Genomic DNA, 20,502 nt, shown 5'->3' with positions numbered 1-20,502 from the left:
ACCTGTAGGCTAGGAGCAATAGGTTATACCATATACCCAGGTATGTAGTAGGTGATACCATCTATGCTTATGTAAATGTACTTGATAATGACACATTTCTCAGAACGTATCCTCGTTGTTAAGCAGCGCTCCATCATTTGTCTCTTTTTCTTAGTAGTCTAGCTAAGGGTTTGTCAATTTTTTTGATTTTTTAATTTGGTTTCACTGATTTTCTCTATTGTCTTTTTATTCTCTATTTCACTTATATCTGTTGTAATTTTTATTATTTCCTTCCTTCTAAAGGCTTTGGATTAAAATCTTTCATAAGTCCTTAAGGTGTAAAGTTAGGTTGCTGATTTGAGACCTTCTATTTTAATGTAGTGTTTACAGCTATGAATTTCCTTCTGAATACTTTCACTGCGTCCAATAAGTTTTGGTAGATTTTGTTTTTGTTTTCAGTCATCTCAAGGCATTTTCTGATTTCTCTTGTGATTTCTTCTTTGACTCATTAGTTGTTAAGGATGCACTATTTAATTTCTATATATTTGCAGGTATTCCAGTGTTTATTCTGTTATTGATTTCTAGCTTCATTTCACCATGGTTAGAGAAAATAGTTTGTATGATTTCAATTTTTCTAAATTTAGGGAGAATTGTTTTTATTACTAATCCTAAAGAATGCTCTATGTACACTTTAGAGGAATGTGTACTTTGCTTTTGTTGGGTGGAGTGTTCTGTGTATGTGTCTGTTAGATCTAAATGGTTTATAGTGTTGTTGAATCCTTTATTTCCTTATTAAGCTTCTGTCTAGATGTCTCTCTATTATTTAAGATAAGTTATTGAGCTCTCCAATTGTTATTGTAGAACTGTGTATTTCTCTCCAAGTCTGTCAATATTTGTTTCATATATTTTCTGGCTCTGTTATTTGATGCCTATATGTTTATAATTTTTATATCTTGTTGCAAATTGAACCTTTTTATTTAAAGTTAGAGGCCCAGTGCACAAAAATTTGTGTACTGGAGGAGGGTCCCTCAGTCCAGCCTGCCCCCTCTCACAGTTCGGGAGCCCTCAGGGGTGTCCCATGGGAGCTGGCCTAAGCTTCAGTCTGGTCTCCTTCTGCAGGAGGCAACCAGGATGATCAGGGGAAGGTGCCACCCCCATCACCCCACTGCTGCTGCCACTGCTGGCCGCCGCAGCGGCCAAGGTGTTTTCATCAACATGGAGTCTAGTCCCTTCACCATGAAAAAATGACAAACTTTCTTTAGGCATTTTCAAGATGTCTCTTTCATAGGATATGACATTTCTTTCTTTTTTTTATCCTCACCTGAGGATATTTTTCCGTTGACTTTTAGAGCGTGTGGAAGAGAGAGGGAAAGAGAGAAACATCAATGTGAGAGGGACACTTCGATTGGTTGCCTCCTGCATGAGCCCTGACCTGGGCCCCAGCCAGGAAAGAGTCTGCAACCGAGGTACATGCCTTTGACCAGAATCGAACCCGGACCCTGCAGTCTGCAGGCCAAGGCTCTATCCACTGAGCCAAACTGGCTAGGGCAGGATCTGACATTTCTAAGCTCCTTCAGCAGTGGACCTTCATTTTTTCCTCCAGGAGTGAGGTGGAAAAACCCTAGATTACCTTCTTGAATTCTTATTACCCAAGTTACCAAGAACACTGTGAGTGGCGTACAGGGAGCTTAGCCAAGGCGTGGTCAGAAAAGGTGTTTCCTCTGCAACTCACACGTGGAGGCGGGACTGCTGGCGTGCTGCGGCTGGCAGGCCCTGTTCTCTCAGGCCTCTCTGCAGCCACGGCGGCTGGCAGGCCCTCTTCTCTCCGGGCCTGGGCCATCCATGGCTTGCCTCACTGCGCACGCAGTCCCCTCCCACACCTGCGTGCGCAGCTTCCTCCTGAGCAATTGTGATGCTACGGTGTCCCGGAAAATTTGCATATTATCTCTTTATATATAGATTTATTTCATCTGATATTAGTGTAGCCACACCAGCTCTTTTGGCTACTATTTACATGGATTTACATAAAGTTTAAATATATATATATAAATATATAAATATATAAAAATATATTTTATTTTTATATATCTTATTGATTTATATTTTATTTTATTGAAATATATATATCTTATTGATTTTGGAGAGGAAGGGAGAGGGAGAGATAGATAGAAACATTAATGATGAGAGAGAATCATAGATCAGGTGCCTCCTGCATGCCCCCTATTAGGGATTGAGCTGGCAACTTGAGCATGTGCCTTGACCAGGACTTGAACTGTGACCTCCTAGTTCATAGGTTGATGCTCAACCACTCAACCACACCAGCTGGGTGAATTATTTACATTTTAAAAGCACATATCATAATATTTTGCAAAAATGATTTGTTATGGAAAGAACTCAAGTGTACCTGTTGGCAATTATAAGGAATTAAAGTTGCAGAATGATTTATGAATGTTCTTATCTGTCCTTCCCTTCATCCAATAGTTGTTGCTCATTGTTTTGGTTCTTCATGTTGCTTCCAATTATCTAATATGCTAGGGCTGATCAGCAGACCCTGAGCGATGGATGTATAGATTACTCTGACACAACGTTTGCTGTGTAAGAGAGGGCTAAGGGACTGCCTGGCTAGAGGAACCAGACAGCCTTGATTGCCTGCCTTGCTAGGCTTTTGTTGTAGCAGCAGTTTGAGATCAAGTTTATCTTTTAGATACAATCAGTAGGGTAAGTAATATTGGGAAGACACATATGTTTGTTGTGTCTTTTAAGCAAGGACACCCAAAGATTAAACATAAGGATTCCAGTAAACACCCGGGGGTCTGCTCATGCACAGACTTGTTTGGAACTGTCAAGGAATAATTAGGGGCACCACCTTTGGCACTCCCCTAAGTCAGAATTCTGATAAACAGGGTGGACAGCCTTCCACCCACCCTGTTTGTAAGAAGGACATTCCTTTTCTCAGAATGTCCTCCTTACAAACTTTCCAACCAAGTCTCATGCTTCCCCAACTAATAGTCCTTTAGGATTAGTACCTAATCCTAACAAACAAAAATATTTAAGGAATCCCTGTGGATTATGATGAGGAAAAGAGAAATGTTATCAAGAAGACATGAGCTATTAGTAAGTATTATTGTAACTTTGTGCTTAGCACCATGGGATTCACAGTAAGAATAGGATATAGAAAAGCAAATAAAAATTCAGAAATTATTATTCAGTAAGTATTTAGCATATATGAGTTATCTGAAATGTAAAATCATGTGTCCCATACAAGCAAAGGTTTGCTTTCCTAGAAAGAAAATAGATTAGACGATGCTATTACATGATGGAGTGGTTAAGACTCTAGATGCTAGAGGAAGACTGACCATATTTTATTATTTTATTTTTTAGAAAAGCAAGCAAGAATTTATTGACCACAGCAAAAACATACTTAGGTCAGTGAAACAAGGAAGGGCATAGAAAAAAGCAACAGGAGAGCCTAGGTTGGGCTGCTTTGGCTCACTGGGAAGTCAGAAAAAAGGGGGGAAAAGAGGGCCTTGGAGACAGGTTCAGGGGGTTAGCCTGGGATGAGCTACCGCTGTCCATTACTCCACTGGTTGCAAGTTTCATGGGGTCCCTTGGAGATTAGGGGATACTGGTAAGGGGGAGAGGAGGAATGGAATAACATAGGTGTGCTCCCTGGAGGGAGAGTGTGCGAAGACTGGCCATATTTTAAAACTTGGCTTTACTGCTCTAATAATATAACTCTAAACTTAATCTCTCTAAACCTTGAAACTTTGGCCATAGAACAGGAACCATGATAGTATCTACCTCATTCAGTTGTAAGACAATATTTAGAACAGTAGTAAATTTTTATAAAATCATAGTTGTCTTTTCTTGTAGCTGAAAGCTATCAAAAAAATAAAGGATCTATTCATTAATATGCTTGAATGAAATGTTGGCCTTTAAAAACATATTGACGTCATCAGAAAAAAGTTGAATACGATGTGTGAATATTCATGCTTTTACATTTATTTAGTAGTATAAAGAAGAGTGTGTGGTTCTATAATCCATTTCTGAAAGAATGCCATTGAATTTCATATTACAAAGTTTTTTCCTGAAAAGAGAGAATATGATGAAGAGTAATCATAATTGTAAAATTTCACTTATTAAATATTTAGCTTTTTTCAAATACTATTTTTCTCATCAGATTTTGATTACAATAATAAGGGAACACTTACTCAAAAGCCATTCTTGCCACATATACTAGTATACCTTCATGCTGAGATACTGAATCTTTACCACATATTTTTTTCTCTCTTAAACGGAGTTCATACCAAGTAGAAAATTAAATGGCTTACTGCTGATTTTATTTATTTGCCTATTCTATGCACTGTTCCAGAAAGGACATAAGACATTCATTATTGAGTTAGTCCAATTTTAGTACCAGTCACTTCAGTGACGGAAGAAAGCTGAATCCTGTTATACTGATAAGAAATTTGATTTTTAAAAACAATTCCACTTCATGCATTTTTGTAAGAGGCAATACTATTTGAAAACAGGTTTTAACTTATGTTTGTGCAAATTTTAAGAGGAACTGAATTCTGAGTACCTCAAAACTGTTTGGTCCAGCACAGTAACACTTATTGAATATTGAATAGATGCCAGATACTGTCCTGGGAGTGGTCTTCATAAACAGATTAGGGACCTCCAAGGATCTATTTCCATTACATAATGTAAATTTTATTCGCAAAATATCTAAGTTTACTACAGGTAATGTGCTTCTTGAACTTTCCCCCCCAACAATACTTTGTATAGCATCCTATACCTCTCCTCTATAGCAGGCTTCACATTTATAAATAATTTGTATATAATTATTACACTTTTGTTATACAATTTCCAAGAGGCAATCCATCTTATTCATTACTATGTGCCCAAATCTTAATAATAGCTGACCCTTAGCAAGCATTTAATCAATTTTTGTTGCATGAAGAACTTTCTGAAATCATCACTAATGGCCACTAGTCAATGCATACCTCCTAAGATATGAGGGCGTAGTCCAAAACTGTCTCTGACAATTGGAAAATATTTTTGAAGGCATCTGTTTTATTTCCTTTTAAAACTCATTTGACTTTTTAATTCTCATCCATTATGTATGATTTTTAATATGAGCTGTTTTCAGGAAAAATTGATACATTAGGCATATGCATCATAGTTTTAAGAATACAGCTATTGTGTGTGAGTGTGTATAGTGTATGGGCTTTGGAATTAGGGACTTGTTCAAATTCTTGCCTTGATTTTTAGCAAATATCTTATAGTTAAGTCAGCATTTGAAAAATAGGTTTAAGAATGCTTACCTTAAAGGTTTTTGTTGTTGCTGTTTTTAAGAGAATAAAATGAAATTGTACTTAAAATAGTTGGCCTGCATAATATATACTCAAGTACTGGCTTCCTTCCCCCTCTTACTAGAAAACTTCTAGTTTCCCTTTTAAGAATCTTAACTTACATATGATTCTTTCCATAAAGATATATTAGATGGTCAATAACTGTCAACTAAGAACGGAAAGATCTCATTCTTTGAGCCAGCATTGTGTCTGTTCATCTGCAGAACAAAATTCTTTTATTGAACATAGTTAACACCTCATAGATGAAAAGTTTCTAGCCAATATTTTTAACCAGTGCCAACAAAGTCCACAGAGAAACATTACATTGAATTAATTTTTATTACTACTTATTTGACACAAGTTTACTTGTCTTAGACAAGTGAGAATTTATAAAATCTGTGCTTTATTGCATGGATAGAAAGTAGAAATGCAGTTTCTTGGAAATTAGCGATGGTGCTCTCCGGAATACTTGAAGATTCTCAGTGACTGTTGCAAGGAATCACAAAGGAGATCTTTGGTCCAAAGAAGACATCTCTGGAAAAAAAAAAGTTAAATCTAGCTATAAGCTAAGGTATATATTAGTTTTCTGGGTTAAAAATGAACAGTGATTTGCGGGATTTCAGATATGATTATTCGTTTTAGGTGAATAAAGTAGAAAAAGAATGAGTGGGAGGACCTGCCACAGGAGCAACAAAGACCAAGGAGGTAATTAATTCTTTTACTTTCCCTCCATTTTCCATTGATAATATGCTATCATTTCTTTACCAAAAAAAAAAGGAAAGATTAGGTGATTTCAAGACCTTATAATCATGCCAAAAACATTCATTCCTCTGCTATGAGTGGGATGGACCATGAACTTTAAATCTACAGGTAAAACACATTCAAATTTTCCAAGAAAGTCAATAAATACATTTCTAGCTATTATAGGGAAAGGAGAAGTGTTAAGCTACTCTACTCTTGTTGGGAAGATCATATAAGCTAATGTATAAAAATGCATGGAATAATACAAAATTGTATATAAGTGTAAGGTAGTATGATTACGGTTTATTAGAAATATACTTAGTATATAATGTACAATATGATTACTATTGCTAGCACTGCTGTAGAGTATATTTGAAATTTGTTAAGAGAGTAAATCTGAAAGTTTTCATTACAAGGAAAAATAAATTTGGGGGGTAACTATATGAGGTAATAGATATTAACTATAACTAAATTATTATGGTAGTCATTTTTTAATATGTATTGGTTGACTCATTTGCCATATACCTTAAACTTAAAAAGTGCTGTATGTCAATTATATCTCAATAAAAAGTGAAAAAAATAGGATGACAAATTAAACTGTGATTACAGGGTGGGAAAAGGGAACTATACTTAGCAAGGTAAGCTTGTTGCCACTAGGAAAAGGATAATCCAATATCAGATAGAAATTACTTTTGTATATCTATACTTCTATTCTTATCCATTAACACAAAATTATATCATGAAATAAATACAAACACATTTCTGTAAATTGGATTCAAGTCTTACAATTACAAAAAAAGCAAAGATGGTATTGTAATATTACTGGTAGATGATATTTCATTTACATGGTCTGGGAAAAATTAAATTATTTTGTGGAATCAGTTAACTCAAGTCCTTGATATCATCATTGAATACAGTGATTCTGAAACTTCATCATACATCAGAATCACCTAGGAAGCGTGTTAAGCCATAATTGCTATGCCTCACCTCCAGTGTTCCGTGATATAGTAGGTCTGATCTGGGGCCCAAGAATGTTTGTGCACTTTTTTTTTTTTAACGAATGTTCCTTTCTTTTCTTTTCTTTTTTAGTGCATTTTTATTGATTTCAGATAGGAAGGGAGAGGGAGAAAAGGATAGAAACATCAATGATGAGAGAAAATCATTGATTGGCTGCCTACTGGGGATTTAGCCTGCAACCTGGGGTCATGCCCTGACTGGGAATCAAACCGTGACCTCCTGGTTCATAAGTTGATGCGCAACCACTGGGCCACACCAGCCAGGCTGCATATGCACTTTTAACAAGAACACAGGTGATATTGAAACTGCTCTTCTGAGAACCGCACATTAAGAACCAACTGGCTTGGTAGAAAAAAATGAAAAATATCCGGTCCAAATCAGAAGACCTGAGTTCTAGTGCCAGTGCTGATATTAACTAGTCACATAGGATGGTGCTGGTCATTTTATCTCGCTGTACCTTTTCCTTGATCAGATGGTTACATCTGCCTCTTCTGCCTTACAGGTTTCTTGGAAAAATGAAAATATGATGACATGCTAAAAGTAATTTGAAAAAGCCAATTTAGGTATGAAATAGCCAATATCGTAGTGTTTGAAAGATTTCTCAGTAACCAAGGGTTTAAAATCAAGAGTTGGAAATATTTATTGACTTATCTCCTATTATATTATACTTACAATACATCTGCTTTCCAAGTCAGTGGGAAACTTTATTTAGTTTATTTCTGGTTAACTCATACACAGAGCTGGAAATTTTTTCTTTGACCGTTACCAAACTTTTTGATCCAGTTAATTACTTGATCCTGTTTGCTGACATTTTTTTTGTTTTTCTGGAAATACACAGACTTTTTTAATGGAAGCAAAATGGGGCAAGGGCGCCACAGCCAACAGGGATTGAGCTCAGGCGAGGCAGGGCCGGTGCTGTGCCCGGGTCATGGAAGCCACAGCAGCCTGGTGGCACGGAGGGGCGGGGGGCCTGGCCGTGGGGGGCCTGTGAGGAGCCCAGGCTGCCAGCTTCATCCCTGGGGAGGAGCGGAGGCTCTGGCCCAGGTGGTTCTGTGAAAACCTCAAGGGTGGGCACCTGGCGGCTCCCAGAGACTCCTCAGGTTAAATACTTAATCACACCCCGAGAGTAATCAATCAACCCACGAGTATTAACCATAGCACGCTACAGTGAGCCTGCGAGCGAGCTGAGTGAGCCTGGCCGGGTAGGAGCTGAAGAGGTTTAAAATATCAACCTTGAAGCTGACCACTGCTGCTGGTAGATTTTTTTGTGATAAAAATCTGATAGGGGATTTAGATTTTAATAGATTGGAGTGTTATTAATTTTCTGGATTTCATTTAGTTCTATTAAAATCTGCCAAGTCCTGTTTCTTAAATGAAAACATTTAGTTCTATACAGAATGGTGATGATTCTAGCAAATAGCTGAGATTTGAGCAGGATTTTACTAAAAAGGGTTATTATTTTCATCAAATTCATTATAAAGGTTTCAAAAAGGAATCGTTATCCATACGTTTCATAGAATATATTTTGTGATTACATTTCCTTACTTTGGGCAGCAGAGCAATTCGCTGAAGTTGCAGTAACAGATCATCTCACATCCCTTTCCATCCCAGAAATGATCCTGGACGTTGACATCAATCTTTGTCAGGTCAGCTACTCCTTCTGGAAGGCTGTGACAGTTTCGATCTTTTAGTATCTTTCTGTAGCAAGAGAGGCGATTTGCAGGCATGGTTTGGACTCCTAGCAGCAAAGTCAGCCCAATGGTGACAAGTACTATAAATTTCATTTTGGCTTTTGGCCCTGAGATAGAATAAAAACCAGAATTTGTTAGTGTTAGTTTGTTTTTAAAGATGGAATTTGTCTGAACGTAAACTTCTTAGCATTCTCATACACTCTTGGGTAGAAAGAGTTGATCTTTTCTACTCTCTGTGGCTCTCAAAGTGTAGTTTAAAACCATCTACAATAAAAATCACTTAGAGCCAAAACCGGTTTGGCTCAGTGGCTAGAGCGTCAGCCTGCGGACTGAGAGGTCCCGGGTTCGATTCCGGTCAAGGGCATGTACCTGGGTTGCGGGCACATCCCTGGTGGGGGATGTGCAGGAGGCAGCTGATAGATGTTTCTCTCTCATTGATGTTTCTAACTCTCTCTATCTCTCTCCCTTCCTCTCTGTGAAAAATCAATAAAATATATTTTTTAAAAAAATCACTTAGAATATTTGTTAAGAATTAAATGCTTCAGTTCCACAAAGAAATACTGATTAAGAAATGCTGGATGAGGGGAAGAGGTGGTGGTAAGACCCAAAATTAGCATTTTAAGTACTCCAAGTAATTTTTTTATATTCAGTAGAGAAAAATTGCTTTTAAAATATTTCTATTAATTTCAGAGAGGAAAGGAGAGGGAAAGAGAGAGATATAAACATCAATGATCAGAAAGAATCATTGATTGGCTCCTGCACGCCCCTGACTGGGGATCGAGTCTGCAACCCGGATATGTGTCCTGACCAGGAATGGAGCTGTGACCTCCTGGTTCATAGGTTGACTCAACCATTGAGCCACACTGACCAGGCAGAAAAATTGCTTCTTAATGTGATAAAACTGACAAATTTTTAGGATGGAAAGCTTTACTATGGCAGTCGATTTTTTATCACTACATACCCAATGGCTAATACAATGCTTGGTCCATTTTTCTAGTGCTTCTCGGAAAACACACTTTTTTGTTGTTGTTAATCCTTACCTGAGGATATTTTCCCATTGATTTTTAGAGAGAGTGGAAAGGAGGTGGAGAGACACAGAGAAACATCAATGTGAGAGAAACACATCAATTGGTTGCCTCCAGCACGCACCCCAACCCTACCGGGGATTGAGCCTGCAACCAAGGTATATGCCCTTGACCAGAATCAAACCCGGGATCCTTCCGTCCATGGCCTAATGTTCTATCCACTGAGCCAAACTGGCTAGGGCTGAAAGTGTATTTTTAATCTTGAGCAAGAGCCTATAGAAGTTTCATGTTATCTAAAAGACTGTGAACTTCTTAGGACTAATCCTCTGGTCTTCCTTTCACTTCTCCTCCACACAAATCATTCATTATTGCAGTTAGTAGGCAGTGGGACCTGACACCTCTTTAATCCTACATATGTGTCTTTGCCTTGTTGCCCCCTCTAACTTCTTCCCTTTACATTAATTTCTGATCAAACCATCCATTAAGGACAAACCTCAAACTCATCTTTCCTAAGAAACCTTTCTGATACAGCCCATATCATTCTAACAGTTCCCTTGCTCTCTATTTCCATAGCTCTATATGTATATAATCTGTACTACAAGAACTGTGAATTTGACTAAATAATGCCTTGTCATCGTCAGCATTTTTCATAAGCCAGTGAACCATATAGAGTATGGGAGTGGGAAATTCACAGAAAGCCATTTGACCACTTACTGAATTGGTCATTTTATGGATTTACCTAGAACCAGGAAGGAAGATTTGGAAAGATCATAAAGGGCCTTATAGGACATGATAAGATCTTTAGATTTTATTGATTATACAGGACTGTGGGGATCAGGCCGAAACTGGCTCTCCGACAACCCCCAAGGGATCCCGAATTGTGAGAGGGTGCAGGCCAGGCTGAGGGACCCCACCGGTGCACGATGGGGGCCGGGGAGGGATTGTGGAGGGCTCCAGGGCATATCCGACCCATCTCGCCCAGTCCTGATCAGCTGGACCCCAGCAGCAAGCTAACCTACCAGTCAAAGTGTCTGCTCCCTGGTGGTCAGTGTGCATCATAGTGACTGGTTAAATGGTCAAATGGCCAGACACTTAGCATATTAGGCTTATATATGTATAGATTGAGAAACTATTGGAAGATTTTTATTGAATAGTAATATGATCTTATTTATGCCTTTGTTTTTAAAGTTTCTTTTAGCTCTTTGAAGGTGTGTTATGGTGGGACAAAATTGGAAGTAGAAGAAAAGAGGCAAAAGTAGATGGAAGATATGACATAAGAGGGAAAGAATCAAGATTAACGCTTACATTTTTTACCCGAATGGTACTGACATTTATTGAGCTGAGAAAGAATTGAATGGAGTCAGTTTGGGGGGAATGCAAGAGTAAATTTTGGGGCAAGTTAAGTTTGAGATGTCTACTACACATCCAAGTAAAGATGTTGAGTAGGCAGCTGAATATGAGTCTGAAGGTCAGGGCTGGAAATACAAATTTGAGAGTCATCAGGATATTTATTGATAGCATTTATAGCTATGGGACTGGCAGGGTAATGAGTATAGATTCAGAAGAGAAGAGGCAAATAACTGACTAAGGGTGAGCTAACACTCAGAGGACTGGAAGAGAAGATGCCAGCATCATAAAGGCAAGGACTGTAACTTTTTTTTTTTTTGGTCTCTTCTCTCAGAGCGCCTCCTTCAACACTGGGCTCACAGTAAGTATTCAAAAAGCATTCACTGGAGTGAAAAATAAATTGCAGGAAAAGTAAGTCTGTATGCTGCCATACCACACACCTCTTCTGACTGTGTTCATGCCAGAGCATAAAATAGTGTTTCTGTCACAGTCTCAGTCACATACTAAGATGGAAAGTTCCACATCTGGCAAACACTTATTGGTAGTTTTTTTTTTTAACACTTTAGAAATTACATGTTTGAACTGACATCTTCTCATCTTCTTTTACTTAAGTGCCAATAAATAGCTTTAACTCTTATTTAGTCAGTGGAACAATGTCTGAATGTTCCTGAGATACATTGGTTGGTTTTTTCATTAGAAGACACCAACCTTAGTCCTTGGCAATCCATCAAGACCATATATTTTCAAGTTCCAACAAGATGAAATGACTTTGGCAAGTTTGAAGCAAACTGCTCTATTTTTTTTTTCTCTTTCAGTTGAAGTACATGCACATAAAATTCCTACTGGAGTACATCCAAATTATAAAAGAAAACAAAGCTAAAAGCTGAATATCTGAAGGAATAAGCAAGAGACCCTCAATTAGTTTCTATTGGATTTTTGACTCAATTTTATGTAATTAATATTGTTTCTTATGTGTGATACCATTCATATCCCAATATTTAATAGATTGGCATGATATTAATGGGAATATATATGTCTTATATATTGCCATTGTTCCACTTGAGATATATATAGTTAATCCTCACCTGAGGATATTTTTCCATTAGTTTTTTGTTGTTTTTGTGTGTGTTTTTTGAGACAGTGGAAGGGGATGAGGGAGGGAGGGAGGGAGGGAGGGAGGGAGAGAGAGAAAGAGAGAGAGAGAGAGAGAATTAGTTGCCTCCTGCATGGGACCAGAGATTGAACCTGCAATCCAGCTACGTGCTCTTGATCAGGAATCCAACCCACAACCCTTCAGTGCACTGGCTGACACTCTAAACACTGAGAAACACTGGCCAGGGCTAATGGCATAATATTTAAAAGATATCAATGCAGAGCATACAGAATTAAAGGCAAAATGTTTTCAACTAAGCAATAAATCATTGCCACCACCATATAGGTAGGGAATGGCAAATCTTGATCGTGTAAAGGATATTTGGCACTAGCAAGCTTTTTGAATGGTTGGAGTTAAATGGAGACTTAGAAAGAAAAATTATCCCATGTAATGGCCAAAACTAACAGGGCTATGTAGTTTAAGTGTTGAGACATTTATGGTGCAATGCTCATATAGGCAGCTGATGTCAGTTCTGGGAACTGCTATTTTAAAAAGTGGAATGCGACAGAGTTGATGAATTAGACAGAAAGGGCAGTCCATTTTCAGATTTCTTTCAAAACACAGCAAAAGAGAAGCAAAAGCTGCTAAAGCAAATGAAAAGTACAGCCCAGAACCTGACATTTAAAATTATAGCTGGAAGAGATTAAAATTGCTGTCCAGTCTGTCATGTTTTCCATCATCTTTCTTGGAGGATGAAAATCACTGTTATTTGAAACATTCGTTCTCTTTCTTATTAACTGTGATACAAGAGGTTTGTGTTAGAATGACTGAGTCCTCGAGTGAAACTTCTCCAAGGGTATGTTGAAGGAATCAAAGTGGTATTAGAAAGTGGAGAAGCCTTTTCAACATCATTAAAACAGACATGATCAGCCCGAATACCCAAAAGACATTCATCAGTGGACAAAGTCCATATCCTCCCTGAAGGTGACCTGCCATCAGGATGCTGAGAGAACGCTGGAAGACGATATTACTATTCAGTCTTGCATCATTCTAATGCTCTCCTGGCCACAGTAGATCATCAGCATGGAGAAAAGGACCAGCATTTGGAAGAGCTTTTCAAAGACTGTATACCTAAGTTAAGGAATGTTAAAGGGAAATTTTTACAAGCCCCCAAAGGGAAGAAGGGTTCCCTTTATCTGAGCAGTACAGACACCTTGTTGTGTTTCATGATGGAGACACCAAGGATGAATGCAATGAATTCCCTCTTTGTTCACACATGTGTACCAGTCTCTTTTCAGGAATCGGGATTTTTAAAAAGCAAGAGACATTTGTTTTCTTAGACCTTGCAGTTCATACTGGGTAGGTAAAATATACAGATATAGTTACTGCATTTTAAAAAGTATATCCTTCATCATCCTCACATGGTTCTGAGACGTGGACTAAGGTCCTGTCGTGTGGACCAAATTCAGAGTGGACATGTATGTTCATAAGAAATAACAGAGAGGAAGCTGCCTCTTTCAATCCTCATGATGAAGTGACTTTCCCAGTATCTATTCTCTTAACCTGATTTGTTTTCCCTTTATACTAAGAAGCATTTATTTTTCAAAGTACATACATCATCTCTTTCGAGGGTCTCTTTCTGCCTGTCTACCTTTCTCTTCGCATAAATACATCTCTGCTCTAGTCTATAGCAGTAGTGTGGAGTAGAATAAATGACATAAAATGGTTTTTAGGCAAAAAAAAGTTACGTACCCTTTTCTTCTTTCCTTTTGGTCTTCTTGTCAGAGGACTCTTTTAAAATGCTCCAACTCGCTGGGTGAGTTTGGGCAGAAGGAGAGGAGAGGAGGTGCTGGAAGGAGGTGCTTCACAAATGAACCTTTGTCTGCCTTGTCTCCCGCCCGGGATTGACAGACTCGCGGCTCCAGCCAAGACTCTCGGGGAGGGGAGTGGAGGACTGGGCTGCAAGAACGGCCTCCCTTGGGTTCTTACACACCAGGCGAAGATGAACTAAACAGCTCCTTTACAGAGGGAAATAACGAGTCTATACAAGAACCTCAGGGAGGCAGACTTGGAGCAATAAAATATTAAACCCGAGGGATTTATAAAGAACACAGAGAGGGATTTTTTTTTTTTTACCTGAAGAAAAGTGTGTGTACACAGGCACATACGTGTGTGTGAGATGCAGACAGAGAGACACTGAGACAGGGAGACAGGGACAGAGAGCTAGGGAGAGAGGGGAGGAAGGGGAGAAGGAGATGGAGAAATGGCTAATAGGATTTAGGAAAACAGCTGAGCGCCTCTTCCTCTCTCCTGGTTTCTTTGTGTTTTGTCACCAAGTTTTCTTCACCATCTAGATCCCTTGTTCTAACATTTTGGTTGAAAGTATATTCCAAATCTCATTACCAGCCAATGGGAAGCAAAAAGTACACTGACTAACAGAGAAATCTATTCTGTGTCTCAGAAAGAAAGGCACAAAAGGAATTTCACTCTGTGTTGAGCAAAGAGTACTGGAATGGTAGCATCTGTTAACTATCCTTCAGTTGCTGGGTTTTTTAAAAATTCAATTTGGAATAGTGTTGCTGGAGTTGGAAATATTATAATAGAACAGGGATTATCTAGACAGAAAATGGAGAAAAGGTCATTCTAGGTTGTGTTAACAAAAGCATGAAGGTGAAGGATTGGGTAACAAGTTTGGGGATCACAGGTAGTTTTGTGTCCTGGAACTAGCGACGAGGGGAGATAAGATTAGAGGGATAGAGAGAGACAAGTTGATGAAGTACCTCATACACTGTGCTAAAAGTTTTGGATTTTATCCCAAAGGTAAATGGAAAGATGATGAAACATATTTAAAAGGTCAAACCCCTGACTGCAGAATGAAAGAATTACGGTGTGGGAGGAAAGAGACTAGAAACGGGAGAAGAGGAGCTCCCGCCGTAACACAGGAGAGAAGATAGGAAGCACCACTGAAAAGATCTGGTGACCAAATAGGTTTTTATGTTTAGGGCAAAGGTAGCTGAGAGAAGGATAGGAGACTTTATTAAATTTCAGAAGTTTGGACCCTTGGATGAACAATGCTGTTCTTCATCTTTGAGGAAAAAAATGCAAAAAGAGCAGTTTGGGGTGGAGCAGGTGTGGGAGAGAGAAACGAGTTAGTGAATGAATGTTGGATTTATAGAGCCCTGGATGGAACTGGGAATGTTTAGTAGGCAGTTTGTTAAATGTGCATGGAGCACAGAAAGAAAGCATGGGCTAGAATGTTAGAATTAACTGGCCAACTAAATGTCAACTAAATAACTAATCGAGTTATGCAATTAACACCCTTAGGTCTGAGGGCCGACACACTAACCACTGAGCTACCAACCAGGGCTGGGTTCATTTTTATATTCAGCAGTATTCAAATCCATACAATAATATACCTGGCATTGTGTTTCTTGCATGCCTGCTTCGTGTGGTACCCTAGACCTCTTTAGTAACTACCTACTGCCTCTGGATCATGCTCCTAGTCACTTAGAAAAAAATTGCCCCTAAAAAGCACATTTGGATCTTGGTTTCCTAGTCCCTGTTGCCTGTCAAACATTTACTTATTGCTAATTGGGCTTCCCATCATTTCAAGGGAGAATTGTTGAACATTATTAAATTTTTTATAATATATTTTTATTTATTTCAGAGAGGAAGGGAGAGGGAGACAGAGATAGAAACATCAATGATGAGAGAGAATCATTGATCAGCTGCCTTCTGCACTTCCCCTACTGGGGATTGAGCCTGCAACCCAGGCGTGTGTCCTTGACCAGAATTGAACCCGGGACCCTTCAGTCTGCAGGCCGACGCTCTACCCACTGAGCCAAACCAGCTAGGGCAACATTATTAAATTTTCAAATGCCTGCTGCTGCTCGGCTGGTGTGGCTCAGTTGGTTGAGCATAATCCCATACACCAAGAGGTCATAGGTTCAATTCCTGTCAGGGCACATGCCTGGGTTGCTGGCTCAATCCCCAGTAGATATTTCTCTCCCTTCAGTGTTTTATCTCTCTCTCCCCTCTCCCTTCTTTCTCTCTAATCAACCAAAGGACTTGTATGCATGCATATAAGCCTAACCAATGGACACAGACACCAGGGGGGTAAGGACATGAGTGGGTGGGTGGGTGGGGGGGCAATAAGGAATAAGGTCACATATGTAATACCTTAATCAATAAAGAAAAAAATTTTTCTAATGGTTAACAAAATAAAAATCAATGAAAACATATTTAAAAAAATGTTTTAAGTGCCTGCTGCTATTCATCCTGATGTCTATTACATGCAGCTGCCCATGTGAGAAGCAATTGATTGCAAACCAACACCTGCGATTGCAGAGGCTGCCCTTGTGACTTTCAACTTAGGGCTCCAATTTGCAACCACTGTTTGTTTTCTTGTATGTATAGAAACTTCAGCATTTTTCTTTTGTTTTCTCTCCTGATTGCCTATTACTCAGAACTTTTGTTGAACCCTGATTTATGTTGCTCTGGAGACCATCTGTCTCTCTGAGATAGCCTCCCAAAGTAAACCTTTTATATGAGATAGGTAAGGCCCTCCAGACATCCTGTCCAGATTTCTAGAAAACATGTCCTGCCATATTTTTATACGACAGTCTCTCTCTCTATGTGTGCATGTTTTATTTATATAAGTATATTTTATCATATCAAGTCTAATCAGGTTTGTTACAAATGGGAAATCCCCACAAATTGGTGACAGAGCTTAAGCAATTTGATCTAGAACTTAAGCAATTATGTTAAGTACTGGTATTAAAGAAATAGAAGTGCTGGTATTACATTCGAAAAACGAGCTGATTAGCATTTCCTAAAAAGCAAACAAACAATAACAACATTAAAATCCTCCTAATCAGATGAAGTCTGAAAAGGTAGTTTGCATCTAAATAATTGTAGACATCCCACACCTTAAGCTTGTGGGGGAAAAAAATGGGAACACATAAATTCTTCCCCTGATTTCCACCTGGGAGCTCATGCCTATGACCTGATTTAGAATCTGCGGCTCCTGTGTTCCGTAATTGACCCCTTTCTCTCATTTCCCCCAGGCTTCAATCCTGCAGGAGTCGCCGAGAGTGGCAGTGCCCGGAGAAGCAGCAGCAGGTTTCAACCGTCAGGGTTCTTCCCAGGAGAGAGGTAGGACCCGTTTTATGGGAGTATCCTTGACAAAAGGAGTTTCTAATAATAAGGCTAGTGGAAACTTAATTCACAGCATGTTTGTTGGAATAATAATGAGCTACCCACGAAATTACCTTTTAAAATTCCTTTAAAGTAAGTTAAAAAGAAACAATTAACCTGTTTTATTCACTTAATTATTTTTGAACTCAGTAAAAGAGTATTCTTTTTTATTAAAACTATTTAAAGTTTTCCTTAAGATTTTCTCTGAACTTGGAACATTTGTGCTGAGAATGCGTTTTGCAACTGGGTGGAACGAGATAATCTCTGCTACCCAAACTTAGCTTTCTGCCGCCGAAGTGAAACTTAAGGAAAACGACTCCATTGAGGAGTCTCAAGTGAGGCCCTTGGGGAAAGAGCCGAATCCCCCAGGAGCTGTTGTGTCAGATGTTGAGCTGATGTCATGACAACTACTGGATGAGAACTATCTTCCAGAGGCATTCATAGTGGAACGCAATTTTGAAGGTCCGATGTACTTGGGAACTGCTGGGTTTCAGACCGGCAGCCGTGGCTACAATGATGATTAGAGGGGGAGTCTCCTTGCTCAGAAACTGTTAGTCAGAACAGTAAACACAAGACCGTTTTTACCTGAGCATAGAGAGTGTGATGTCCACTGGGAGTGCTGGGCTTTTTCACAGCATTTCTTCATAGAGGTTGTGAGCACCCTGAAGAATATGATCTTTAAATACAATAGAAATAAAGCCAGTAAAATGAACCTCAGGAGTGGAATGCATTAAGAAGGAAAGAAACTTGAATATAACCCCATTAGTTTCCTGGAAATTTAAAAGGACATTGGACTAACAGTAAATGGAATCATAGCCCAGATCCCAACAATAATTTTGTGGTTTGTTGGAAAGGACCAACTTATCAAACCCAGAAAGATCAAAAGAGCTATTAAGTGTGCCAGCGTGTGATCGTTTGCAGATCCCGAGTTTTGGTCCTAAGCTTCCCAAAGTTTTTTCACAGGTACAAGCATCTGGTGGGTTGGTAATGATAACAATAACAGTATTGATACAACTAATAATAATGTCATTGCCAAGTGTGCTAAACACTTTAGAAGTGTTGGCTTATTTAATGCAAACAACATTGTTTTATGAGGTAATTTTTCAAAGTCTTCCTTGGACACATAAACTTGAATCAGCTAAAGGGAGTTTTCTACAAAGTCAGATGTGGAAAATTGCCAAAATGTCAGTCATTTGAGTAGAATTTCTAAGTGATTATTATTCTAGAAGTAAAATCGTAGTGCCAGACATTCAGTAAATACTTATTAAATGAATGAATGAGTCAATAAATAAGTGAGCAATGGATGAAATACTTGCATAGAGATTAGGTTTGGGGGAATTATTCGCCTTTCAGTAGTTACTTGTTGAGGGTCTGCTCTGTACTATGATTGATGTGTAGTGTCACTAAGGATGTAGTTCAGCAAGTAGACACCACTGTTTTCTCTAGGCCATCTCTGAAGTGCAGGCTAATAAATCCTTCTATAAATCCTCAGTCTTCTCTCTTGTTAGTAAAGCGCTTAATTGATGATTTTTATAGTCCCTTCCATTTTCCACTTTCTAAGAGTGTATGATTCTCAATATCATTTTTAAATAGAGTTTAAAATTTTAGAATAGTTTTAGAATTTTGGGGAAAAATTGCTAACAGTATAACCAGTTGATTTTTATTAGTATCTTACATTAATGTGGTACATTTGTTATAATTAATGAATCAATATTGATATATTATTAACTAAAGTCCATGATTTATTAATTTTCTTAGTTTTTATTAAGAATTGAGTTGTCACCCTAGCTGGTTTGGCTCAATGGATAGAGCATCGGCCTGTGGACTGAAGGGTCCCAGGTTCAATTCTGTCCATGGGCATGTACCTTGGTTGTGGGCACATCCCCAGTGGGGTGTGTGCAGGAGGCAGCTGGTCGATGTTTCTCTCTCATTGATGTTTCTAACTCTCTATCCCTCTCCCTTCCTCTCTGTAAAAAATCAATAAAATATATTTTTTAAAAAAGAATTGAGTTGTCCTCACCTGGCCAGCGTGGCTCAGTGGTTGAGCATTGACCTATGAACTAGGAGGTCACAGTTCAATTCCGGTCAAGGGCATATGCCCAGGTTTCGGGCTCATTCCCCAGTGGGGGGCAAGCAGGAGGCAGCTGATCAGTGATTCTCTCTCATCATTGATGTTTCTCTTTTTCCCTCTTCCTTCTTCCCTGAAATCAATAAAAAATATATATATATATTTTAAAAAAAGATATGAATGTCACCTAGCTGGTTTGGCTCAGTGGATAGAGCCCCGGCCTGCAGACTGAAGGGTCCTGGGTTCGATTCCAGTCAAGGGCATATGCCCGGGTTGCAGGCTTGATCCCCAGTAGTGGGCTTGCAGGAGGCAGCCGATCAATGATTCTCTCTCATCATTGATGTTTCTATCTCTCTCTCCCTCTCCCTTCCTCTCTGAAATCAATAAAAATATATATATTTTTTAAAAAATGAAATGAGTGTCCTTTTCTTTCTGTTCAAGGATTCCCTCCAGGACACCACCTTACATTTACTTGTTATGTCTTCTTAGGCTTCTATAGGCTATGACAGTTTCTTCTTACTCTTTCTTTGATTTTGATGAGCTTAACAAGTTTTAAAGAGTGCTAGTTAGGTGTTTTATAGATGGTCCATCACTTGAAATTTGTCTAATATTTATCTTATTATTAAACTTGGATTATGTGTTTTTTGGGGGAAATACCCCATAGTTAAAGTGCTATTTTCATCATAGCATATCAAGGGGGCACACAGTGAACATAACTTACCAATGACAATGGGAACCTTGCTCACCTGGCTGAGGCAGTGTTTGGCAGGTTTCTCCACTAGAAAGTGGCTCTTCTTCTTTCCCTTTCTGACTGCACTTTGTGAAAAGAAGTCTTTGTGCCCCGCTCACACCTAAGGGGTGGAGGAAGGGTTATGGTCTACTCCTTGAGAGCAGACATCTACATACTATTTTTTTAAAATATATTTTTTATTGATTAAGATATTACATATGTGTCCTTATCCCCATGTTACCCTCTACCCGCCCCCCACCC

At 38.8% G+C, this 20,502-nt stretch overlaps 1 protein-coding gene across 1 annotated transcript; it reads right to left on the bottom strand.

Moving 5' to 3' along the window:
- Positions 1-5,524: 5,524 nt before the first annotated feature.
- SCRG1 (stimulator of chondrogenesis 1) lies at positions 5,525-16,307 on the bottom strand. The gene is made up of 3 exons (XM_059697631.1): positions 14,000-16,307; positions 8,637-8,889; positions 5,525-5,867 (listed from the first exon to the last, which is right to left on the bottom strand). The coding sequence occupies exons 2-3, from the start codon at positions 8,873-8,875 to the stop codon at positions 5,813-5,815; spliced, it is 294 nt and encodes a 97-aa protein (XP_059553614.1). The 5' UTR covers positions 8,876-8,889; positions 14,000-16,307; the 3' UTR covers positions 5,525-5,812.
- Between the last annotated feature and the right edge of the window lie 4,195 nt (positions 16,308-20,502).

Source organism: Myotis daubentonii, chromosome 5, assembly GCF_963259705.1.
Source record: "Myotis daubentonii chromosome 5, mMyoDau2.1, whole genome shotgun sequence".
NCBI lineage: Eukaryota > Metazoa > Chordata > Mammalia > Chiroptera > Vespertilionidae > Myotis > Myotis daubentonii.
This window is presented reverse-complemented; position numbering and strand designations above follow the sequence as displayed.